This window comes from Pongo abelii, chromosome 17, assembly GCF_028885655.2.
Source record: "Pongo abelii isolate AG06213 chromosome 17, NHGRI_mPonAbe1-v2.0_pri, whole genome shotgun sequence".
NCBI classification, from domain to species: Eukaryota; Metazoa; Chordata; class Mammalia; order Primates; family Hominidae; genus Pongo; species Pongo abelii.
This window is the reverse complement of record NC_072002.2, coordinates 22365275-22392404: the sequence shown is the minus strand read 5'-3', so window position 1 is coordinate 22392404 and position 27130 is coordinate 22365275. Positions and strand designations below refer to the sequence as shown.

Sequence of the window (27130 nt, the reverse complement as noted above, 5' to 3'; positions counted from 1 at the left end):
AGGTCTACTGCAATATTAAGAAAATATGTGTAAAAAAAAGTAAATTTGTTGTCAAAACATCATGGAATGGATGAGTGATTTAATCATATGTCCTTCTAAAAAAATTTCTTATTGGAGACAAGGCTAAAAAATATTACTTAGAAAAGAAAGTAGGAGGCCGAGTGTGGTGGCTCACGCCTGTAATCCCAGCACTTTGGGAGGCTGAGGCGGGCAGATCACCTGAGGTCAGGAGTTGGAGGCCAGCCTGGCTAACATGGCGAAACCCAGTCTCTACTGAAAAAAAAAAAAAAAATAGCTGGGCGTGGTGGCGGGCCCCTGTAATTCCCACTTCTCTGGAGGCTGAGGTGGGAGAATCGCTTGAACCTGGGAGGTGAAGGTTGCAGTGAGCCGAGATGGCACCACTGCACTCCAGCCAGGGTGACAAAAGCGAAACTCTGTCTCAAAAAACAAAAAAAAGAAAAGGAAAGAAAGCAGGAAACATGTCTTACTAAGATAAGCACTGCCCAGACTATGGAACAATACAGTCAGGATGGCTAAAGTGACCCCAAGAAACCAAAGGGCAAGATGTCTGCTTATGCCTTTTTGTGCAGACGTGCAGAAAAGAACATAAGAAGAAGAGCCCAGCGGTCTCTGTCAATTTTGCAGAATTTTCCAAGAAGTGCTCTGAGAGGTAGAAGACAATGTCTGGGAAACAGAAGTCTAAATTTGATGAAATGGCAAAGGTGGCTAAAGTACACTACCATTGGGAAATGAAGGATTATGGACCAGCTAAGGGAGGCAAGAAGAAGGATCCTAATGCCCCGAAAAAGCCACCGTCTGGATTCTTCCTGCTCTGTTCAGAATTCCACCCCAAGATCAAATTCATAAACCCTGGCATCTCTATTGGAGACGTGGCAAAAAAGCTGGGTGAGATGTGGAATAACTTAAATGACAGTGAAAAGCAGCCTTACACCACTAAGGCGGCAAAGCTGAAGGAAAAGTATAAGAAGGATGTTTCTGACTATAAGTTGAAAGGAAAGTTTGACGGAGAAAAGGTCCTGCTAAAGTTGCCCAGAAAAAGGTGGAAGAGGAAGATGAAGATGAACAAGATGAAAAGGAAGAAGGAGGGGAGGAGGAGGAGGAGGAGGAGGATGAATAAGAGACTGTTCATTGGGAAAAAAAAAAAAAAAAGAAATAATACTAAAAACTCTTAACCACCCTTCTAGAATTCTTGGAAAATAGGGTATTCACCTGATTCCCAATGAACATTAGCTAACTGTAGATGGCAGGTCAGACTACAGGAAATTCAAGTAAATTTATCTTAATCCCATGACACATCCTAAAAACTATCTTTTGACTAGTTTTCTCATCATTTATGTATTTATCAAACAAGCCTCTCCTTCCCCAACAATTCCCTGTATTTGTGCGATTATTTATTGGGATTCCAAGGAGCTGGAGTTAACCAGACCAACATCATAATAAATATTTCCAGGAATGTCTGAGATAACCAGGAATCATCTACTTATTTACTATTTTAACTAAACCAAACAGGATATAAATGGGTAGTCTATGGTACGTTCAGAGTTAAGTATGGAAAACTGTAGCAGCTGTCATGTGCACTGCCTTGAGCTCACTGAAAATTCACACCCAGAGGTCTCAGAGGAGGCAGCCCAAGCACAGAGGTAGACGTTTCAGGCACAAGGTTCATGCTGGGCTCACAGCTTCCTCGTCTCGCTGTCCACAGAGCCAGGACATGTGGTTGGTGATCAAAGCCCAGCTGCCTCTTGGCCCTGCCACCTTGAGGTTTGAGCTGGCCTACCTCCTTCCATCTTTCTTAAGGCCCAACACTAAACTTACCCTGCACTAAATGCAAAGGGACTGATACTCAGGTGATGTTTTTTCTTTTAAATTATTAGCTCTTGGCATAAAGCTTTATTTCTGCCTTTACAATAATAGTAAAGTCAGTCAAAGCTATGGCAGAACATTGTAAACAGGATTAAACAGATTCCTTTCAAAACTAGACGAGGAGTAAAGGATGAAACTGTTACATTCCAATTTCCAACTCCATTGAAAACAAGGTCAGTTTTAAAGATGACTCTTATAGGACACAGTAAAATAGTTATTTCTAAAGTAGAAAAAAATACAAACTCTGTGATGAAAGTATTTTTCAAGTAGCTAGCCATTATTCCTTGAAAAGTTACCTTTGGGGAAGTTTTGGAGATTTGTGTGTAAAACTGTATTAAAACCAACCAACCAACCAACAAACCAATAAAAACCCCTCGAGCCAAAACCCTAACACTCTACCACAGTCCTCAAGAGTAGAACTCTTCTTCTGCAAAGGATGGTTTGACAACCCAGGCCCCTTGCTCACCTGGCAATGCTCCGAAGTGGCCGATGATGGGCAGTGGAGGGTTTTTCTGACTTCATACTACTTTCCCCTCTTTGCAGAGCAGAAGGTCCCAGTGAAAAGATAGGAAGCGTGGAGTATGGCTTGGAGGGCAGCCGCATCTATTATCCCAAATAAAACTGACAATGAGCAGTACTGTTAAAGAGGCAGTCACTAAAAGGAACACAAGTATAAATGAACCAAGCTTAGATTACCTTTTTGCAACATTGTGAGCACACCGGCCTGTAAACAAAATCATAAATGTTATTTGGCATGATACCAGGGGATGCAACTGGGAGTTAGAGAAGCCTGTGGCAGTACAGTTGTAAGTTTCTACAATAAACTGCAAAACTCTCCCTTCTTCTATTAGAATGTAACAAATTGACACACTGTGAATTGCCAAAAAGATAATCTAAAGAACTTAACTCTTACACTGTCTCCTATAAAAGGATCAACTTACATGTGTTTGGAATTTTCTTATTTGTCTATCCAGGGATCACATGATAATCACATCTTATTTTTTTTCTGTTCAAACATGACATATTATTAGAATGATCTTAGTTATGTAAAAGAAGTAACATACAGAGAAACATTTTCTAGGTTCAATATCAAATAAATATTTGGCTCACTCTCTTAAGAAATCAGTATTCCTAACCTACAAGGATAGCACAAGGTAACGTAACAGAGTGAGTCATTTCTAATTTTATTCCTGTTTAGAAAGATGGTGAAATAAGGAAGGTAATTGGTATTTCTCTTACGACTGTTAAATTTATCTTTTCATCAATTACAAAATAACTTACCTCTTACAGAACTGACAGGTATAAGACCAAGTGAAGAAGGAAAACCTCCTGGTTCGGCAACAAAAGCAGAGCTAAAAAATACAAATTTAAGAGGAAAAAAAAACATTGCCAACAGCAAATTTCCTAATATCCATGTTTGAATATGCTTTACATATATATATGGGGGAAGCTGAACAGACAAGAGGAGGAAGAGAATTCAGAAATCCTGTTTATAATAGCTGGCTCTGTGATGCTGATAATGTAGCTCTGTATTTAATTATAATTCTATTTCAAAATATAATAAAAGGCCACAGCTCTTAAGTTTCTCCTCATCATGGAAGGAATCTGCAGAAGGTTCTGAAAAACCCTCCTCTGTTTCTCAGATACATTTTCTTTTTTCTTTTCTTTTCTTTTTTTTTTATGAGATAGAGTCTCACTGTTTCACCTAGGCTGGAGTGCAGTGGCGTGATCTCGGCTCACTGCAAGCTCCGTGTCCTGGGTTCACGTCATTCTCCTGCCTCAGCCTCCTGAGTAGCTGGGACTACAGGCACCTGCTACCAGGCCCGGCTAATTTTTTGGTATCTTTAGTAGAGACGGGGTTTCACTGTGTTAGCCAGGATGGTCTCGATCTCCTGACCTGGTGATCCGTCTGCCTCGGCTGCCCAAAGTGCTGGGATTACAGGCGTGAGCCACTGCACCCGACCTTCTCAGATACATTTTCTTTACAGATCCTTTAAAAGTGTGATGACTAAATACACACATAGCTTTTTTATTTTTTTGAGACGGAGTCTCACTATGTCACCAGGCTGGAGTGCAGTGGCGCAATCTCAGCTCACTGCAACCTCCACCTCCCAGGTTCAAGCGATTCTCCCACCTCAGCCTCTCGAGTAGCTGGGATTACAGGCACGCACCACCACGCCCAGCTAATTTTTGCATTTTTAGTAGAGACAGGGTTTCACCATGTTGGCCAGGATGGTCTTGACATCCTGACCTCGTGATCTGCTCGCCTCGGCTTCCCGAAGTGCTGGGATTACAAGCATAAGCCACTGTGCCTGGCCACACGCATGGTTTTAGGAAGACATATCGATATTTGTTATGGTTGCTTGAAAACCTTCCAGTTTTGATTTCTAAGGCAGAAACAAAAATGCCCCCTCTTGTGAACGAGGCAGCACAGGTACTGTCTACTAGGATATGAACATCACACATCCCAAAGCCCCTCAAAGTCTGTGCCACCTGGCTAGCAGATAACTCTCCCAGGAAACTATGCATGGGACTGGCCATCCTTCTACTCTTCTGATCAATCAACTTTAAACAGCACTACCTTTCCTTTTTTCAAGGCGGTGTAGATGTCTTTATACTGTTGGTATTTTTCCAGCTCTGCCTTCACCAGGACCTGGCGAATATGCATCACTTCTTCCACAGTAAGAGCGAGGCATTCCACTGGGTAGCAGAATTCCTCCTGAAATTCAAAATGTCACATGAATAAGAGATTCCTACCCCCTGTTCTGGAAGTGCAAAATTTCCCTTCAGATCAGACACCTGATTAGTAGCTTCAGAGAAGACAAGAGGTTTCCCAATGACCACTGGGACAGAGCTGGCTCCCTCTGGGGACCACATCATTTCTAATTACACTAAGACTAAAGATGGCAGAAAACATATGGGGACCAAGTGATCTACTGAAATTTCCAATAAATGAAAGTTCCTCATGTTTGCTCAGGTATTTTGACTCAAGTAACTCTATTCCAATAAGCAGGGCTATATTGAACTATTTCAAGCAGGGCTTGAAATATTGAAAAAAATTTTATTCTAAACCAATTGTGTCAGTTTTCTTCTACACTTATGAAAAAGACATTACTTAGTGTTGTGTTGTACATTATATACCAATAGATAAAAAGCAAATCTACAGTGGTCCTTTTTTTTTTTTCACAACAGGGTCTCATTCTGTCACCCAGGCTGGAGGGCAGTGGCGTGATCATGGGTCACTGCAGCCTTGACTTCCTGGGCTCAAGTGATCCTCCCACCTCAGCCTCCCAAGTAGCTGGAACTACAGGTGCATGCCACCATGCCCAGCTAATTTTTTTGTATTTTTTGCAGAGATGGGGTTTCACCATGTTGCCCAGGTGGTCTTGAACTCTTGGGCTCAAGTGATCTGCCCACTTCAGCCTCCCAAAGTGCTGGGATTACAGGCGTGAGCCACCATGCCTAGCCTGACCCTGTTTTTAAAACTCATTTGTGGTACCCAGAATAGCCAAAAGAAGATGGTTAGTAATTTTTACTGACAAGCATTATTATTGATCAGTTACATCAGCACACCTTTACAAATCCTAATGGTACGAGTGGAACTGGAACACGAAACTACTGGAGCATTTATATCCAAAAGGCAGTCTCTCCAGGCTGCCCCACAGTTCTCTAGATTTGTTGTTACTTTCAACAAATGCTAAATGTATAGTCAGCACTGGAAAGACTAGAGAAATGTAAAAGATTTCATAATAAATATTTATGTTGGCTGTCTTGTGTTAATGGTTTCCCTACAAGCAGCTGCGGAAGATGTTGATGTAACTGATCTCATTGAATAAGAGCTTCACACCCATCCGCTCCCCATCCGGCCCTGCACTTGATTGGTGGATCTCAGAGAAAGACAGAACAGTCTTGTGCATTCGGACCCTGCCAGGCTGCAAGGGGCCATTGTGGTGCAGTGACACTGAAACTGAATGTTCTCAGCACAAACACATTATAATTCACTCCCACACGCACACAACAGCATCGCTCACAGGCACTCTGGAATCCAAAACGCCAGTGAGAAAGCACATGACTATGAATGCAGTCAGTTTATGGAGTTTTAACAATCAGTTCTGTCTTTCAATCAGAGAAAAACAAAAATCAATCTAGGTTGCAAACTTGTCAAACATTAGCATTTTACTTAAAAAAGTAGTCTGAAGAACTACTGCTTCTTACTAAAAATCAATGCAAAACCATCTCTGTTCAAGCTAACTTAAGGAAGATTACATTTGCTTAAAAATGCTTTGGGAAAAATCCCGCATTTGAATTTTTAACATGAGAAGGTTATTAGTATAAGAGGACAGGGGGGTGAGTTTACTCAGAAAGATAATATCATTTGCTCTAAGATGCCTAAAATACTCATTTAAAAAATCAACGATCACAGTTTTCTCTTTCAACGGGAACTACTTTCAGAGATGACAGAATTAAATCAGCGTGCCTGATACCTACTCTGTTTTGCTCCACCCTCAGAAAAAGGGTAGTGTTAGGTGGGAACAATAAACTGCCTTTTTGAGGGTTAGGCCATTAAAACTGTGCACTAAGTAAGTAGTGTTGGCTGAATACATCCGAATGATGGCATTTCTCAGCTTTTAATGTATTTCAGAAGTTGTGCTATTATTTTTACTCATCAGTGATGAGTATGAGTAGGGTATACCTTCTGATGGCTAATGATATGACAAAATGGCTATGCTGCAACAAAATAATGTGGGAACCTAGCACATAACCAGGTAAACACTACTAGATTTATTATGTAGCAAATAACCAGATAGCCAGATTTGTTATTGTGTGTGCTAGGAAGACAGCAAACGGTACCAACTTAACTGACTTTATGATGTGGATAACTGGGCTGTAAACCCTTCAGGCAGATGGTGATTTTTTTCATTTGTAGGGATACGCTAGCATGGCACAACAGACCTGGCAGCTTGCACCTCCCTCTCTTCAGTCTTGAGTCACAAAAGGGCTTAGTAAAGCATATTTTCAACTCACTGCTTTGACCCACATGAAAATCCAGTACTTCATGGGATATAATTGTTTTTCTTTTGTTTTGAGACAAGGTGTTGCTCTGTCACCCAGGCTGGAGTACAGTGGCATGATCTTGGCTCACCGCAACCTCTGCCTCCCGGGTTCAAGTGATTCTCGTGCCTCAGCCCCCTGAGTAGCTGGGATTACAGGTGTGCACCACCACACCTAGCTAATTTTTGTGTAGAGATGGGGGTTTGCCATGTTGGCCAGGCTGGTCTCGAACTCCAGTCCTCAAGTGATCTGCCAGCCTCAGCCTCCCAAAGTGCTGGGATCACAGGCGTGAGCAACCGCGCCTGGCCATCATGAGATATAATTTAAAAATAGTAGATTTTTGTTTGTTTTCTTGTTCTTTTTAAAAAATTTTCAAGCAGATTATCCTTTAGTGAAATAATTTCCATCCGGTCAAATGCTAATGTTTTAATTTTGGAGACTTCCCAAGGACAACAAAACTTTAATGCAACATAAAAGAAAATGATAAATAGTTACTAAAATAGTTTTAATTATTTTTTCAGTTTACAAAAATATTAATTCGACATCTCCAAAGCCAAATTAAACTTCCACAGATCTCACAGAGCTATTAGCACTCTGGAATGTGGAGGGCACTCAAGGCCCCAGCGAGAGCGGGAGCCCTTCCCCACCACGGCACTGCCTGGGGCTCCCACTGCATGTGTTTGGCCTGTCTGAGTGGCCAGATGTGGCCGGGGGAAGAACCACACTAGCACAACTCTAGTTCCCCTGCTTGCTCATGTGTCAATGGGACTCCCAGATTCAGGAAAGGGAAGCTAAACCTTAGAGTGCTTTAATGAAGACAACAATGTGCTATAAGACTTTAAACTTACTTCTATGCATGTCATTAAAATTGTTGAGGTTTTTTTTGATGATTATTCTGGCTATATTTTACCATTCAAAAGGGGTCAGTTAGGCAGCACGGAGATTAGACAGCATAATGTAAAATTTTGGTTATTGTGCCACAGAGAGAAATGGGAATAGTCACCTTTTTTTCTTTTCTTTTTTTTTTTTTTTGAGACGGAGTCTCGCTCTTTCGCCTAGGCTGGAGTGCAGTGGTGGGATCTTGGCTCACTGCAAGCTCCACCTCCCGGGTTCACGCCATTCTCCTGCCTCAGCCTCCCGAGTAGCTGGGACAACAGGCGCCCGCCACTGCGCCCAGCTAATTTTTTGTATTTTTAGTAGAGACGGGGTTTCACTGTGTTAGCCAGGATGGTCTCGATCTCCTGACCTCATGATCCACCCGCCTCAGCCTCCCAAAGTACTGGGATTACAGGCGTGAGCCACTGTGCCTGGCTGGGAACAGTCATCTTTTATACAGTGTTCATGATTAGTAAAAACTTCATAAATTAACCAGTATTTGAAAATTACCCAAAATAACCATTGCTTTTTGAGTTTTTAATAAACCAAAGAGAGGCAAATTTAAATAAAAACAGAAACTATTAAGTTTACTCTTCTTACTCAACTATAAAACTCAAAGTGAAGGCCAGGCACGGTGGCTCACGCCTGTAATCCCAGCACTTTAGGAGGCTGAGGTGGGCAGATCACGAGGTCGGGAGATCGAGACCATCCTGGCTAACACGGTGAAACCCCATCTCTACTAAAAATACAAAAAAAAATTAGCCAGGCGTGGTGGCAGATGCCTGGAGTCCCAGCTACTCGGGAGGCTGAGGCAGGAAAATGGCATGAACCCGGGAGGCGGAGCTTGCAGTGAGCCAAGATCGCGTCACTGCACTCCAGCCTGAGCGACAGAGAAAGACTCCATCTCAAAAAAACCAAAAGCAAACAAAACTCAAAGTGAATCCTTTCTTTGCCTAAAGTGGTATATGGCCTTAGTGTTCGGATATCTCTGTTTGGGGAGAATTGATAATCAAATGCCAGCAGGTCTTCAGTAGAGGAGTTAAAAAGCCACCTTGGCACCTGACCACGTGCTGCCCAAGAACACATCTAAAACGGGAAAAAGGACAGAGATTTCTCCTGCATTTCATGACAAAGATCAGAGAAAGGAATGTGCTGTGTCTTATTTACACTGAGTCTCCTTTCCACATCAAAATGACTAGGAAAGAGTAACAAAGAAACCAGCTGCGGGGTCATCTGTCAAGGACAAGGTTAGTAAATCCAAGGCTTTAGAGAGCCAGGCCCTGCCTACTGTAGCACAAAGGCTGCTCTGAGCACCTGCTACGTGGTGGCAGAAAAGGCTTCAATATGGTCCTAGAGCTTTTTATTTCACGTAGAATTGTGAAGGTTCAAATGATGATATACTGTTCTGTGTAAGAAAAAAGCCTCAAAAAACACTAATATAATGCAGAATTATTTAAAACAGCCACATCATTAAAAAGGAAACTTGAAATTTCTTTTTGCAGAGAAGTAACGTACACACCCTGGTTGTCATAACACAGCTTCATGACAGGTGATGGGGGCACACAGGTTTCCTGAGCCCATGCCGTGGTTGTGCAGGTGTCTGTGGGTGGGCGGAGTCCCCCATGGCTACCTGGCCTGGCAGGAGGCTGCTCTGCTCACGGAATGAGTGAGCAAATACTCTTCTGATGGTGGGGGGAGGCCCTAGGAGGAATGCACCCCACGGGCTCAGAGTGCCTGCTGCACATGGAGAAAGGTGGCAGCAATGACTCTGCTATACAATTAGGTCACCCGAGGAGACAAACACCCACAGGTCCCCCTCATCAGATGCTGCATTTTGAGTTTGTTGTCCTTTCCCAGTTATTTCCCTCTCAACTGAGACCACGGCATGATCGGTGCATCCTGGACAAGAGTGGAATCAATGACTGGAAGCAAAGTACTATCTAAGCGGTTAATTCTCAGAGAGCGCAACAGTTGAGGTGCCACCGCCAGAGATAGAGAATGAAATAATCCCAGACCCAGCAGAAAGAGGCCAACCTTTGAGGATTTCCACCTGCTGGTAAAAGCTCTCTCACACAGATAATACATAGCCCCTGCTACCCCAAACATGGCTGCTTCAAAAGGATGAGAGCTGAGCAGAGAAGCTGTTTGTATGGTAGAAAAAAGCGGTCGAAAAGGCGTCCTTGGCCATACACTGGTTATCCTAGGAACCTGAACAACAGATAAGGGAAAAAGAAAATGGCAGGGGGAAAAGAAAAGGAGAAAATAATGCTGAACACAAGTGACCTACACATAGTGATTACAGATCACAAAAGGAAAACAAAACAAAGAACACCATGAGGCTGGTATAGTCCATGCCAACATCTGCATCCACACGTATAAATCAGCGATGAAACCATGAAGTCCTTCCTGGAGAATCTCAGCGTTCACACAGCAAGGATTTTTCTAATTTAGGGTCCTGCGAACACTCTGAGTTTCCTCAATGGGGCTTGTTGTGATGAAGGACAGAGGCAACTCGTTACTGTGCCTGAGAAAGCATGGGGACATGTGCCAGGCAGCCACTTGCACCTGCCTCAGGAAGGTACTGCCAACACGAGGTGCCTTTAGACTGGATGGGCACTTGCCCTTGGTTATTTGACCAAAGGATGAAAAAAATTACATTTTAAACATCACAAGAAAAGGGAGGGAGATACAATAAAAATAAAAATTATCAGCCAGGCGCAGTGGCTCACGCCTGTAATCCCAGCACTTTGGGAGGCTGAGGCGGGCAGATCACCTGAGGTCAGGAGTTTGAGATCAGCCTGACCAACATGGAGAAACCCTGTCTCTACTAAAAATACAAAATTAGCCGGGTGTGGTGGCACATGCCTATAATCCCAACTACTTGGGAGGCTGAGGCAGGAGAATCGCTTCAATCCGGGAGGCGGAGGTTGTGGTGAGCCGAGATTGAGCCATTGCACTCCAGCCTAGGCAACAAGAGCGAAACTCCATCTCATAAAAAAAAAAAAATAATAATAATCAACAATAAAAACATTCCCTGCCATTTTCAGTTGAGGAGTTACAAATACAAAATGATTCTTTGTTTTCTAAAATGCAGCTACATTTAAAAATTAATTACACTTATAAAAACAATACTTACCAAGCTATAGGGCATTACTACAAGGTATGATTTTATGGATTTCCCAAGATAAGCTATTAGCAAGGAAGATCATTTCATTTTGTCTCTGCTGTGCTTGGAGGCCTGCGTGGACTCTGCTCCCTGCCCTCAATCTGACCACTGTTGAGTGCTGACCAGAGCAGCTCTCCCCCTGCCTGCTCACTGAGACCTTCCTCAGTGATTGCAAGTTAGTTTGTCTTGCTCTCCTTCCTGCTCCACAAAAAAACAGTGCACGGCCTGACCTCGCAACACTAAGAGCTCTGCTTTAACAGGAAACAGACACGGTCATGGGCCCTTGGGGTCAGCTGAAGGTCTCAGCATAACTTCTATTATAAGCTGAAACTACTTTGTGGCTAAGCTGATAGTTCCTTTACATTGATAATTTTAAACTTTAAGTCTAACCTTAATAATGACATTGTATGATCACATAAAGGCCAGTTACAAGCTGAATGATAGACTGGCTTCTAGGAAAAGCTGAGTGAAGAAGAGAATACCCTAATGATTAGACTTCTGAAAAAAACCACAAGTTCCCTCTTACCTATATACATGTATATACACATGTACAGACACATACACGTATGTGTACATATATTTTTAGAGACAGGGTCTTGCTGTGTCACCTACGCTGGAATGGAGTGGCACATTCTTAGTTCGCTGTGGCATCAAACTCCTAGGCTCAAGGGATCTTCCCTCTGCAGCATCCTGAGTAGCTGGGATTACGGGCATGCGCCACCACATCTAACTAAGTTTTTCATTAAAAATTTTGTACAGACAGGGGTTTCTTAAGTTGCCCAGGCTGGTCTCAAACTTCTGGCCTCAGGCGATTCTCCTCCTTTGACCTCCCAAAGTGCTGGGATTACAGGTGTGAGTCACTGTGCCTGGCCCCTCTTACATATTTTAAAGTTGTGATAACAGCTGTATATTTTGGTAAAAGGAATAACTTATTCACATGAAAACAAATCTTTAGATTTTTAAGTTTGAATCTGTCTGGTCAGAGTTCTGTTTTCTTGTTGGTAAGTCACTGACAAGGCTATATTTAATCAAATAGCTGTGTTTTGGTGATTCTTCCGGAGCTAGAAGAATCCTATCAGGAATCGCCATAAAATCATTAGTTCTTTAATTGCACTGTTTTGGAATAGAGATGAATGACCAAATATTAACATTCTAACCTCTGTTCAAAATCCCTGTCTTCACAATAACCGCATTATCTCCCATCTGTTATTACTTTAATTGAAACTCCAATAATTCATCACAGCCTTAAAAAATGGACTTAGTATTCAATATATTCTATTATTTTTTATTCATGAATATTTGAAAACACATTAGATATTTGACTGTGGGTAGAATATTAATTACAGCTGTGCATCTTGCCTACAAATATTTCAGAAGCCAAGTGGGGCTACAAAAGAGTCTTTGGAAACCTCTGTTGGCTGGGAGATCTATTAATTCCTCCTGGCAGACCCTTGTGTGCTGCCCACTGTCCTGAGAAATGAGCACCCACTATAAGAACCTGCAAGTCTCTGGTAAACAGCAAAAACTGTTAACCAGTTCAACCAAAATAACACCACTGGCCCCAAATATCACAAAACATACTAGAAAACAATGTACAGTAGTTATTAATGGATCAAAATTCTCCCTCGCCTTGTACTTCTGCCTCAATAAGATCACCTACTGTAGTCATTTTGCTAAGAGTTTTTTTGGTCAATTTTTAACAATTTTTAAATGGATTAATAGCCTTTGAAAGAAATAAAGCATTTCTTTAATAATAATCCATACTTTCAACCATTGATAAATTTTCTGGAAAAAAAAAGAGCACAAAATGAACAAACACTGGTCAAGTTTCGTTTAAGTTATGGATAGAGTTTGGAGAAGGTGTCACTCTGCTGCCCAGGCTAGAGTGCAGTGGTGTAGTCATAGCTCACTGCAGCCTTAACCTCCTGGGCACAAGTGATCCTCTCACCTCATCCTCTTAAGCAGCTGGGGCCACAGGTGTACACTACCACACCTGGCTAATTATTATTATTATTTTTTGCAGAGACGGGATCTCACAATGTTGTTCAGGCTGGTTTTGAACTCCTGGAGTCAAGTAATCCTCCCACCTCGGCCTCCCAAAGTGTTAGGATTATAGGCACGAGCCACCACGCCTGGCTGTTTGTTTTCTTTAGCTATTAAGTAAGTTATTCAAAGTTCATTCTAACTTTTGCAAGTTTTTTTCTCCTTATCATCTTCATAAGAAAGCTAATGATTCTAGGTCTTCTAGCTGGTCCCTAAGTTACTACGAAGTGTTTCCTGTACTTACAAGAGAGCGGGAACTCTGCCTGGAAGGCGGCAGGAACTGCCTCACGTTAGTAGGCGTTTCTTTTTCAATGGAATGTCGTCTCTGGGGTGGCTGCCGTCTCTCTGGCTGGGGTGTTGATGATATGGGCAGGAATTTTGGAGGCTCTAAAGATTGAACCAAATGAAATACAACTTACTGTGAATTTTCTAACACAAAACCTTTTGACATTTGTGACAAACACTGTAATTCAAAGATGAATCATTTATTTCATTGGAGAGATATTTTAAGATAGTAATGGTAATCATTAGGAGTAGACTCTGAGAGCTGTTACAGAAGAATCTTTGCAAAGTAAACTTGCTACAGAAATAGCAAGAAAAAAGGAAAAATGTTAGGTGTAGCTAGAAAGATTCCCAAATCATACCAAAATTCTCAATGTACCCTCTTTTTACATTCTCCTTTTTAAAGATAAAATAAGGCAAATCGTTCTTTCTACATGTTTACCAAGACATTTTGTCCTTAGGTTTAAATTAAACTGTATTTAAACTGCAAAAAGTAAGCTTCAGCTTTGATGTTAATATTGTACCATTGTCCTTCTCTGCCTAGTAATATTTTAAGACTGTTTAAAAGGAGAATGCCTTAGTGTCTGAATGGTTCTGGATTCACATTTTGAAAACATAAGGAGAACATTAGAAATAAATTATGGTGCCAGAGTTTTATTTAGTGCTTCCTCCTACTCCATCTACAGAGTAGAGCTGCTTCAATGTAGTGGGTGTGGAAAGTGAGAGTCAACACAAAGTTACATATGATCCATCTATTTAGACTGTCCCACCATGAGAAACCACTAAAGAAAAACACAGATATAATTTCCACAGTCAAGAAAAGATACAGAAATCCATTATGTGATTCAATTGGGTCCCTATAATATTTAATAGGCCTGGCCAAATACCAATTATGGATAACTAGTCAGTACCTACTGTTTTTGATATAATCTGTGTAAATAATAAAAACACTACTTAAAGAATTTCTGTGTATGAGAAATCAAGCCAATATGTAATTTTTAATACTTCATAATGTTCTTATAAATGAAAAGGATTATTAAAAGCTTTTAGAAATCCCTTAACTTTAGATATCTGTGTTCAGAATCTATCTCCTAAAGAGTTATAAAGGTGTTTTCACTATCTACACAGGTTTTTGGAGATGGGTGTGTGTGGGTGGTAGGTGGAGTGATAATAAATATGGTTGTGTTGGACTTCTGGTTTAAATTCAGCCAAGGAGGTAATCTATCTAAAACAAAACAAAACAGAACACTACACACACAACTGATTTATACTATTTCCCATAACTATTGTTCATAAACACACATGTGCCTGCTCTGTCATAAGACCCCGAGGCCTGGTATGATGCCACCCTTGGAAAATAAGTATTTCATCTCCCGATCAGTGAAATGCCTGAGTTAGTTCTTTCTACCCCAAATGATCACAGGGCGCTCTGGGATCTTTGCTCTAGGTCAAGTGTGTTTTGTAGTAAGACATCCAACTATAGTTCTTAGCACCACAACTACTCACTCTTCCTTGTGGACACGGCCTCCAGGACTGGCTCTTCAGGGAAAGAGGGAGACACGCTGCTGCTGCTGGTCGACTTGTGCAGCGTTTCTTCCTGAGCAAAGTACAGGTGGAGAAATCGACTTCTTAGACATTTGTGCTCTAGTGCTACTTAATAACATTTTATTATTAAACAGTTATTTTAACATGAGGCACCAAAGTATGTCAAAGGTTCAAGGCAAGCAGAAGACAAACTAGAAGGGGTTTCAAACAAGACAGGTCTGGGTTTGTGCCTTGGCTCTGCCCTGATTAGAGTGATGTGAAACTGAGCATGCTTCTTTCTGTTTTTCTGGAGACAGGGTCTCACTCTGTTGCTCTGGCTGCAGTGCAGTGGTGTGATCTTGGCTCACTGCAGCTTCTACCTTCTGGGCCCAAGTGATCCTCCCACCTCAGACTCCAGTAGCCAAGATCACAGGTGTGCACTTCCACACCCAGCTAATTTTAAAATTTTTTGTAGAGATGGGGTCTTCCTATGTTGCCCAGCTGGCCTTGAGCTCAAGCGATCCTCCCAAAGTGCTGGGGTAACAGGTGTGAGCCGCTGCACCTGGCCTCAGCATGTTTCTTATCTTAGTTTCATCATTTTGAAAGAGGGTATTTAATATCACTTTTTCCATAGGGTTATTGGAAAGATTAAATGAGGTAATGCATTCAAAATGCTTAACACATTACCTGGCACACAAAACAGTCGTTAATATTATTAGGGAAACATTTAATACATTTATAAAAGTAATACATTGTCAGCCTCATGGGAGCAGATGCTGGGGCTGTCTTGTTCACTGATGTATGTCCAGTACCAAACCCATCACTTAGTAAGTAATGAGTGTTTGTTGAATGAATGGATGAAAAAATAAACATTTCATGAAATGTCATATGAGTCTAGAAAAATGTCTACATTGTGGGCCAGGTACGGTGGCTCGCACCTATAATCCCAGCACTTTGGGAGGCCGAGATGGCCAGATCACAAGGTCAGGAGTTCGAGATCAGCCTGGCCAGCATGGTGAAACCTCATCTCTACTAAAAATATAAAAATGAGCCGGGCGTGGTGGCACGCGCCTGTAGTCCCAGCTACTTGGGAGGCTGAGGCAGGAGAATCGCTTGACCCGGGGAGGCGGTGGTTGTAGTGAGCTGAGATCACACCACTGCACTCCAGCCTGGGTGACAGAGTGATACTCCACCTCAGAAAAAGAAAAAGAAAAAGAAAAATGTCTACATCGTGCCAAATAAAATTAAAATTCTTATTACCAGTGAGAAGAGATCCTAACTTGTTTTAGACTAAACAAAAATAAAGTATAATATTTATTCCTGAAATATTTACTAAATACTATGTGAGATAAACATTTACTTGTAATTTCTACTTAGTATCTATCTATCTATCTATCTATCTATCTATATATTTTTTTTTTTTTTTGAGATGGAGTCTCGCTCTGTTGCCCAGGCTGGAGTGCAGTGGCACGATCTCAGCTCACTGCGACCTCCGTCTCCCGGGTTCAAGCGATTCTCCTGCCTCAGTCTCCTGAGTAACTGGGATTATAGGTGAGTGCCACCACACCCGGCTAATTTTTGTATTTTTTTTGTGTAGAGATGGCATTTCACCATGTTGGTCAGGCTGGTCTTGAACTCCTGACCTCATGATCCGCCCGCCTTGGCCTCCCAAAGTGCTGGGATTATAGGCATGAGCCACCACGCCCAGCCTATAGACATTTTTAGATACAAAAGGAAGAAAATTAGGCAAATATATTCACTCATGACTATGTGAGATAAATAGTGAAAATTTTTTGATGTTCTTAGCTAAAATGACAAATTTTTTTAATTTAAAAAATGTTTGTTTTATTTTTACTTTAAGTTCTGGGATATGTGTGCAGGATGTGTGGGTTTGTTACATAGGTAAATGTGTGCCATGGTGGTTTGCTGCACCCATCAACCCATCACCTAGGTATTAAGCCCGGCATAAAGTAACTTTTAAGAATTCGCTGTTCACCAAAAACTGGCCTCACCTAAAACCTACTGCTGAAATCATTAGTTTCAAGTAAGCTACAATACAAAGTGTCTGGTCAAAGAACAGGGGGAAAAAAAAGGCCACGTAAACCACATAGTTCAAACAAAAAACAGCTAGGCTGGGCAAGGTGGCTCACGTCTGTAATCCCAGCACTTTGGGAGGCCAAGGCAGGCAGATGACTTGAGGTCAGGAGCTCGAGACCAGCCTGGCCAACATGGTGAAATCCTGTCTCTACTAAAAATACAAAAATTAGCTGGATGGTGGCAGGCGCCTGTAATCCCAGCTACTTGGGAGGCTGAGGCATGAGAATCACTTGAACCCGGGAGGCGGAGGTTGCAGTGAGCCAGGATCGTGCCACTGCACTCCAGCCTGGGCGACAGAGCGAGACTCTGTCTCAAAAAACAAAAACCAAAAAAACCAAAAAAGGTTTAAATAGTGACCGCCACACTTTTGGGACTTATGATGAAGACCAAATCAAGCACTGTAAGCAAAGCCTCTATCCCAGATACGATGTAGGTCAGTCATACTAATCTCCAAAAAACCTAGCATGCAATTAGAACAATCTTTTTCTGTTTACAGAAGGTCAGAAAGAAATAAAAGCAGAGAGTATCTCTTAGAAAAGGAACAAAGGAGTCATATACAGTACTTCCCAGATAATTATCTGCTGAGGAGTCATACACAATACTTCCCAAATAATTATCTGCTACCCTGATTAAAACAGCAGAAACCATCCCTGTGCCTCACACACTTCAGCTCACCTTTGCTAGAAATATTTTTAAAGTCAGCTGGGCACAGTGGTTCACGCCTGTAATCCCAGCACTTTGGGAGGGTGAGGTGGGTGGATCACGAGGTCAGGAGTTGGAGACCAGCCTGACCAACATGGAGAAACTCTTGTCTCTACTAAAAATACAAAATAAGCTGGGTGTGGTGGCACGCGCCAGTAATCCCAGCTACTAGGAAGGCTGAGGCAGGAGAATCACTTGAACCCGGGAGGTGGAGGTTGCGGTGAGCTGAGATCATGCCACTGCACTCCAGCCTGGGCAAGAAGAGTGAAACTCTATCTCAAAAGGAAAAAAAATAAGAAATATTTTTAAAGTCTAATTTTACACATTGTTACCTTTGTTAGTGTTAAGGGAGAATTAGATCATGTTTCTTTACTCCAGGATGGAAACCAGTTAGAGTTAAATTCTGTATAATGAAAATATCATACTTAATTCTGTAAGAAAACTATCTCTGAGAAAAAGTGGCTCTATAAATAAGTAAATTGGTCAGAATGAAATCTTTTACAAGCAAATTAAAAAGATCAATAATTTTAATGACCACAAATGTTAAAATTCTAAAGAAAACTGAAAACATGAGAAAGCATAATAATCTGTATCTGAAGAGGTGGAGCCGGAGCACACTACTGCAGTCCAGCATTGGCCACACTTCTACTCAGCTCAAAGAATGGCAACATCTAGCCGTACATGCGATGTGGTCCTCTCATGTTTCCTTTATATTTCATGTCCTTTTTACATACATGTTGAGCTCCAAAACATGGAGAGCAGTGGAGGGTAGCTTTGCTGAAGGGGCTCTTTTCTCTCGTTCAGACTTTATTCTCAGTGAAGTCCTATGAAACCTCAAAGCTGGATTTTTCCACCACTGCATCTGATGTTTAAAATGACTAATCAGTGTTTGATGGTCCTGAAAATCCTTTGAAGAAGCAAAGCAACTTAATCAAGAGGCTTTACTATGCCCAAATGAGCCAGTTCCACGCTAATCAGTCAGAAGAACCTGGGTGCATAACTCAGCATTTCTCAGAATCTTTTTTATCTAGAAAATGTGGTTGGGTGGAATATTCTTTATAGTCCTCTCCAGGTCAAAAATGTAAATCAAAACTAAGTGTCTTTTCTGCCAGGCATGGTAGCTCAGCCCTGCATTCCCAGCACTTTGGGAGGCTGAGGCCAGAGGATCGCTTAAGCCCGGGAGTTTGAGACTAGCCTAAGCAACATAGTGAGAGTTTGTCTCTACAAAAAATAATAAGAAAAAAATAGCCAGGTGTGGTGGTGCACACCTATGGTCCTAGCTACTTGGGAGGCTGAGGCAGGAGGATCCCGAGACCAAGAGGTCGAGGCTGCAATGACATGTGTTCGCACCACTGTACTGTAGCCTGAGTGACAGAGCGAGACCCTGTCTCGAAAATAAAAGTCTAAGGAAGTCTTTCCTGAATCTCCCTTTTAAAGTAACACTAAAAATTTGCAGATATGGTTCTAGGGGAATTAACATTTCAGTTTAGGTGAATTTAAAGGTAACATTTTGATTTTTAAAATCTTTTTATTTATTATTATTTTGAGACTGAGTCTTGCTCATTCACCCAGGCTGGAGTGCAGTGATGTGATCTCTGATCACTGCAACTTCTGCCTCTTGGGTTCAAGCGATTCTCCTGCCTCAGCCTCCCGAGTAGCTGGGATTATTGGCAAGCGCCACCATGCCTGGCTAATTTATATATATATTTTTAGTAAAGATGGGGTTTTGCCATGTTGGCCAGCCTGGTCTCAAACTCCTGACCTCAAGTGATCCTCCTGCCTTGGCCTCCCAAAGTGCTGGGATTACAGATGTGAGCCACTATGCCCAGCCACATTCTGATTTTTTAAAATCCTAATAATGCTGAATGCTTTTATTTCATGCTTACTCTTTATATATATAAATTATATATAATATAGAGTATATATTATTTATATATTTATTTATATTTATATAATATAATTATTTATATATTATATATAATTTATTATATATAATATATATTATAATAAATTATATATATTATATTATATATTATATATAATATAATATAGATTATATATAATTTATTATATAATATATATAATTTATTATATAATATATAATATATTATATATAATTTATATAATATATATTATAATTTATAATTTATATATAATTTATTATATATAATTTATATATTATATATAATTTATAATTTATAATTTATATATTATATACAATTCATTATATATAATTTATATATTATATATAATTTATATATTATATATAATTTGTATAATTTATATAAATAATATATTTATATAAATATATTATTTATATATTATTTATATATTATATATAATATAATTATATATACACACACATATACACTTTACGAGATGTCATGAGACTCTTATAGATGCAACTGAGGCAAAAGTAAGCACATTTGGAGTACTAGATTTTGGCACTCAGAGGGTGCATTCTCTATTTAAAAAGCATATACTCAAGATTTTAAAATAACACAAGAAAACCACATAATATATTCAGTTTTTATGTTCATTAATTAACTAGTTAATTAGAGACAGGTTCTCACTCTGTTGCCCAGGCTGGAGTGCAGTGGTACAATCATGGCTCACTGCAGCCTTGACCTCCAGGGCTCAAGTGATCTTCCCATCTCACCCTTCCAAGTAGCTGGGACTACAGACATGCACCACCATGCCCAGCTAATTTTTAAAAAACATTTGTTGTAGAGATGGTGTCTTGCTATGTTGCCCAGGCTGGTCTTGAACTCCTTAGCCTCAAGTGATCCTCCCACCTTGGCCTCCGAAAGCACTAGGATTACAGGCATAATCCCATACTGGTCACCATGTGTGGCCAGTATATTAACTTTTTTTTTTTTTTTTTTTTTCCCAGTTACTTTTTATTTATTTATTTTTTCTTTTTTTTTCTTTTATTGTAATTATTCTTCTTATTATTATTATTATACTTTAGGTTTTATGGTACATGTGCCCAATGTGCAGGTAAGTTACATATGTATACATGTGCCATGCTGGTGCACTGCACCCACCAACTCGTCATCTAGCATTAGGTATATTTCCCAATGCTATCCCTCCCCCCTCCCCCCAACCCACAACAGTCCCTGAAGTGTGATGTTCCCCTTCCTGTGTCCATGTGTTCTCATTGTTCAATTCCCACCTATGAGTGAGAATATGCGGTGTTTGGTTTTTTGTTCTTGCGATAGTTTACTGAGAATGATGATTTCCAATTTCATCCATGTCCCTACAAAGGACATGAACTCATCATTTCTTATGGCTGCATAGTATTCCATGGTGTAGATGTGCCACATTTTCTTAATCCAGTCTATCATTGTTGGACATTTGGGTTGGTTCCAAGTCTTTGCTATTGTGAATAATGCCGCAATAAACATACGTGTGCATGTGTCTTTAGAGCAGCATGATTTATAGTCCTTTGGGTATATACCCAGTAATGGGATGGCTGGGTCGAATGGAATTTCTAGTTCTAGATCCCTGAGGAATCGAAAGTATATTAATTTTTTAAAAATGCTTTTGCAAAAAGGAAATAACTAAGGTTTGACATTAGAATCTGATGTACCTTGACTACCCAATGCACATACAATATACTGAAATGTTACAGATATAAAGAATTGTTTTAAATTTTACGTTGCTCCCCCAGAAGTGTTAATGGCCCACTGTCCCTGAATACCCACAACAGGCAGCTGCACACAATTTTCTGATTGCTTAAAACAGATCTTCTCCAGGATTAGTTCTTGCCCCAGAGGAATCACACTAACCTCTGCTAGCCTATCTTGGGTAACTCAGACATTCGGAAAGAGAGCCAAGGAATTTCTAACAGTCAGATCTCCTGAGAGAAGGGTGTGTGAGTACACACGTGTGCACATATGCGTGGGTACATGCATGTGCGTGTACAGACTCCTGTTTGCTGCGTACCCTCTCGTGTCTATTCCAACTGCCTAATCACGTTTTGCTTATCTGGGGAATTCTGATGGGTTTCTGACATTTCTAGAACATTAGTCTCTTCTAACTGCCTGGCCTGCTTCCTGGAATCTGCTTGTGTTTTTCGTCTGATTTCAGAGGCTGGCTGATCCTCACTGAGTTAGGGCTTCTCTAGCTCAGAACCATGGCTGCAGGAAAGCCTCCCGCACTGCTGCTTTGCTCCAGGGCCCACTGGTGCCGAATACTGCCAGAGTATAGTTTCAGGGGCCAGTCTGGGCACGTAACTCACTTAACAGGAATGGAAATCTTCCTCCTCCTGAAAAGAGGTTCAAGGAGGGCTCAGACACAGCTCCTTTGCTTAGCTTTCCTACTGGAAGCTTTGATATGGCTACAATCAAAACTCATCTTTCAGTAAAAAAAAAAAAAAAAAAAAAAAAGTTACCAAGATAGGCTAGCAAAGGTTATTAAAGATAACAAGAGACACTGAAGTTAGGTTTCCAGGAACTGAAAAAAAGAGTAATGGAAAGAAGGTCTGGGTGTGGGAGGTCTAATTTTATAGGGGATCTGTGACTAAAACACTGTATGGCTTTTCTAACTCAGTTTCTACCTGGCTAGGGGCTCAGTTTTCTTACTGAAAAGTAATGATGCTGGACAAAATTTCTAAGGCCCCTTCCAGTTAAAAAAATACTGGTTTCATTTTTTTTTTTTTTTTGGACACTAGAGTCTTGCTCTTCAAGAGATTCTCATGTCTCAGCCTCCCAAATAGCTGGGATTACAACCATGCACCACCACACCTAGCTAATTTTTCTATCTTTAGTAGAGATGGGGTTTCACTATGTTGGCCAGACTGGTCTTGAACTTCTGGCCTTAAGTGATCCGTCCGCCTCGGCCTCCCAGTGCTGGGATTACAGGCATGAGCCACCATGCCCAGCCTTTGTTCTTTTCTTTAATTCAGGCATTCTCATGTACTGTGAGAATACTAGCAAGTTCATGAGATACATGGACTTCAGAGTTAGACAGACTTGGGTTTCAAATCTAACTTTATCATTTAGTAACTCTTTGAACTTAGGCAACCATTTCATGTGCCTGTTTTCTTATCTTCTTCTTTTTTTGGAGAGAGTCTTGCTCTGTCACCCCTGTTGGAGTGCAATGACACAATCTCGGCTCACTGCAACCTCCGCCTCTGGAGTTCAAGTGATTCCCTTGCCTCAGCCTCCCGAGTAGCTGGGTTTACAGGTGTGCACCACCACACCGGGCTAATTTTTCTCTTTTTAGTACAGATGGGGTTTTGCCATGTTGGCCAGGCTGGTCTTGAACTCCTGACCTCAAGTGATCTGCCCGCCTTGGCCTCCCAAAGTGCTGGGATTATAGGTGTGAGCCATCGCACACGGCCAGTTTTCTTATATTTTATACAAGGATCATAGCTGCTATCTATGGTCTTTGTGAACACAAACTGATTTATATCTAAAGTCTAACAGAGGCTGGGCATGGTGGCTCATGCCTGTAATCCTAGCACTTTGGGAGGCCAAGGCAAGAGGAATGCTTGAGACTGGGAGTTCAAGACCCCTGTCTCTATAAAAAAATAAAAACAAACAACTAAAAACCCCAGCAACAATGAAAGTCTATCACAGGGTTAGCTCAATACAAAATAACCATTATAGTGACACCATGCCCAGTGCTTTTTTCTTTTTTTTTGAGACAGGGTCTCACTCCACCACCCAGGCTGGAGTGTAGTGGTACAATCACAGCTCACTGCAGCCTTGACCTCCTGGGCTTAGGTGATCCTTCCACCTCAGCCTCCCAAGTAGCTGCGATTACAGGGATGTGCCACCATGCCAGACTAAATTCTTGTATTTTAAGCAAAAGTGGGGTTTTGCCATGTTGCCCAGGCTGGTCTTGAACTCCTGGGCTCAAGTGATCCGCCTGCCTCAGCCTCTCAAAGTGCTGGGATTACAGGTGTGAGTCACTGTGGTTGGTCTTTTTTTTGGGGGGGGGGGGGACTTGCTCTGTCACCCAGGCTGGAGTGCAGTGGCAATGATTATAGCTCACCACAGCCTTGAACTCCTGGAGTCAAGTGATCCTCCTGCCTCAGCCTTCCAGTAGCTAGGACTACAGGTGTGCACCAAATGAAGTCTCACTCTGTTGCCCAGGCTGCAGTGCAGTGGTGTGATCTTGGCTCACTGCAACCTCTACCTCCCGGGTTCAAGCAATTCTCCTGCCTCAGTCTCCCAAGTAGCTGGGATTACAGGCATGCACCACAAAGCCTGGCTATTTTTTGTATTTTTAGTAGAGATGGGGTTTTGCCATGTTGGCCAGGCTGGTCTTGAACTCCTGAACTCAAGTGATCCACTCACCTTGGCCTCCCAAAGTACTGGGATTACAGGCATGAGCCACCACACCCAGCAAAATTTTTTTGTAGAGATGGGGGGTCTTGCTATGTTGCTCAGGCTGGCCTCAAACTCCTGATCTCGAGCTATCTGACTGCCTTGGCCTCCCAGAGTGCTGGGATTATAGCTGTGAGCCACCCACCTGGCTCATTATAGCTTTCTTTAAGGCATTTATTTATATGTATCAAAAGCTACACAAATGTGCATTCTTTCACCCAGAAAATTCAGTTCTGGCAAAAAAAAAATTGAGAAAGAAACAAAAGCAAAAATATAACAATGTTCACATAATGTTGCTCTTAATAGTGGTAGAAAACTGGAAAATGAAAGCAAAAACATAATGTTCACAATAGTGTTGCTCTTTATAATGGTAGAAAACTGGAAACAGCCTAAATCTTAAAAAATAGAATACTGAGTAAATAAAATACAGTAGGTTATTACTGTGGAATACCACACAGCTATCAGGCATATGCTGGAAAAGGACATTTAATCAAATGGAAATTGCTCATATTTTGTTAATTAAAAAGCAAGTCAGTGTCTTTCTTCTTAAAAGAATTAAGGAGTTTTTTCTTTTTATATAAAACAGTTGAGTTTGTAATTGATAATGTAAATAACATCATTCTAATTTCATGAGTATTTGATCTACAATAATATATTAACTGATTACAAAGAAATTCAGAACTAAATAAGGGTTATTTAAGCAGTAAACTGTTCTGTGTGATAATTTGGACCCACATTTAAGTTAACCCCCAAAGACAACAATGGGTGGTAAGAAATTTCTGGTGGATGTCATCAAATGAAAACTCTGCAGGGGAGCACAGGTGATATTGTGGAATGGTGGAAGGTATCTCTTAAAAGAATACAGAGTTTCTATGGAAAAGGAGATTAAATAAGATCACGTATATATACAGAGTTTACGTAGGTATTATGGTGGCTAGAAAGCATTTATTAAAATGTAAAACAAACAAACCAAAAAAAACCCACAAAAACCAAAAACATTGCTAGAATGAGTCCTGATAAGTTAACAGGTGAAATTTACATACACATGACAGCATTTCCTATATCAAGAGTGAATAAAGTGTTCAGTTTACAGTTGGAAGTGTCACTGCTTCCTCTTCAAGGGGAAATTCTGATGTCTCCTTCAATTGTTTTGTGGGCTTCATTACAGAGGGTGGGCAAAGAGGCTCATGCAAGGGGCAGCAGAGGCAGGTGGACTCCACTGGTGAGTTCAATGCCAGCTGAGTACTGACTCAGTAGTGGGCCACTCCCTCTTGGAATGGAAAAGAAATTTCACATTGCTCTATGAGGCCTTCAGGAGGCCCTGAAGGACGGGAAGTGTGGGTGGTGGTGGGTGGGGAAGGCTCTAGTCCCCATCTCCATTTCTAGCTGATTGACACTGTACTTCTGTGTAAGTCTGGTGTGAAGAAAAAGTTCTGGCACTTAAAAACATGTTTGGGCCCAGGTGTGGTGGCTCATGCTTGTAATCCCAGCACTTTGGGAGGCCGAGGTGGGCAGATCACCTGAGGTCAGAAGTTTGAGACCAGTCTGGCCAACATGGTGAAACCCTGTCTCTACTAATAATACATAAACTAGCCGAGTGTGGTGGTGAGCACCTGTAATCCCAGCTACTCGGGAGGCTGAAGCAGAACTGCTTGAACGCGGGAGGCGGAGGATGCAGTGAGCCGAGGTCACTCTGCTGCGTTCCAGCCTTGGTGATGGAGTGAGGCTCCATCTCAAAAAAAAACCCCAAAACACCATGTTTGGAAGCCAGCCATTAAATTTCAGGAGGAGAGGGAAAATGGGGAAGTAGGTGATACAACTGAGAGGCAGGAAGAAAAAGAATAAAGTCAACCTTTTTGAGACTGCCCTTTATTTGTTCTCTACTGTCTTCTACAGCCCTGAGTCTTCACTTGTTCTTTGCTCATGGTGCAACGTCAGCCAGGAATTCACTAGACAAGTCAGCAGAGTCACTAGATGCCAGACATGCAGTAAGGAGCAGAGGTTTGAGTAAGATTGCATTTCTGCTCTTGGCAAGGCATGGGAGAAATACATCAACATGCTGTGGCAAAGCCCGGCTCACATCCCACAACAAAATAGAAAGCCCTCTGCCGTCTTTTATACTCATTCTAAAACCTAAGTCCTACTACTCTTCCATGTGGCTTCTCCAGCCTTTTCAGTCCCTGTGGTGTTTACTCACTCACTGAACTGACCTCTGCCGTCTCTGGACTTCTATAGTGTCCAGTCACATTCTACATACCCTAAGACAGTGTCTGGAAGACACTGTGCTCACTAAGCACTTGGAACGGTTCTTAGGTATGTTTTTTATGTTCTATTTAAATTATAAACAACAGGAGGGCAGAGACCATCATATTTCTGTCTCTACCTGTAGTACTTACTGAAGGCATTCAATAAATATTTGACTGGAAAAAATGGAGTGGTACTGGAAAAAAAGGAAGTTGGTGAAAAGAATAGGAGAAGAGTTTAAAAATGCACTAAAAAGTAGGGAACAAAAAATTACTATAAAATGTGAACGAAAAAAAAAACCCCTGTAATGTGATATGGGATGTATTTAACAGTCTCTGTGCTTGTGGCCATTTGTAAGACAGCAAGTATGACCACAAGTAAGTCAATCCTGGTTTAGGAATAGATAGAATTCCTCAACATCTTTTCTAGTTTCATGCTTCTGGAGCAAAACTACCATGTTTTGGAACTGGAAGAGACCTAGAGATCAGAGAATCAGCTCCTCTCATCAAAGGGAGAATACGCTGATGGCCAGCAAGATCAAGTGTCCATTCCAGCACCCAGTCTGTCCACCCTGAGCGGGCCTAGGGCAGGTGCCACATGGAGAACTATCCTTACTAATTCACACTGTAAGGAAACACAGTTTGAGTTTTCAGGTGTTCATTCATGTCTATATAAATGTCAGTTCATTAAATGGCTTTACAACAGACCTTCTTCTGAGCTGGCTTTAACCAGTTGATGATCTGAAATTAGCTAATGTTAATAGAGTGTTTTAGAATAAACACAATTCATCTACCACTGTTAAAGACAACTACTGTCTCATCAATAGAAAGTTTATTAAAACCTTGATTAATACAAACCCAAAACTTGAAACAGTTGATTAAAAGTAAAGACTTTGGTTTATCTGTGTTTTCTAAATGTTAAC

At 41.2% G+C, this 27130-nt stretch overlaps 1 protein-coding gene and 1 pseudogene across 10 annotated transcripts in view; one reads left to right on the top strand and one right to left on the bottom strand.

Annotated features, from left to right (window-relative positions):
* The window catches only part of SPIRE1 (spire type actin nucleation factor 1), a 209655-nt gene that overhangs the window by 3430 nt on the left and 179095 nt on the right, over positions 1–27130 (bottom strand). For 5 of the 10 annotated variants that reach the window (XM_063716826.1, XM_054538153.2, XM_063716830.1 and 2 more), the window contains 7 exons: positions 14810–14900; positions 13266–13408; positions 9847–10020; positions 4466–4603; positions 3166–3236; positions 2581–2608; positions 2351–2487 (listed from right to left, as the gene is read on the bottom strand). In XM_063716826.1, coding sequence (XP_063572896.1) covers positions 2351–2487; positions 2581–2608; positions 3166–3236; positions 4466–4603; positions 9847–10020; positions 13266–13408; positions 14810–14900 — 782 coding nt within the window. The remainder of the gene's footprint in view (positions 1–2350; positions 2488–2580; positions 2609–3165; positions 3237–4465; positions 4604–9846; positions 10021–13265; positions 13409–14809; positions 14901–27130) is intronic. The other 5 variants (XM_063716827.1, XM_002828012.6, XM_054538160.2 and 2 more) reach the window with 1 other exon arrangement.
* Positions 26–1231, top strand: LOC112129926 (high mobility group protein B3-like; annotated as a pseudogene).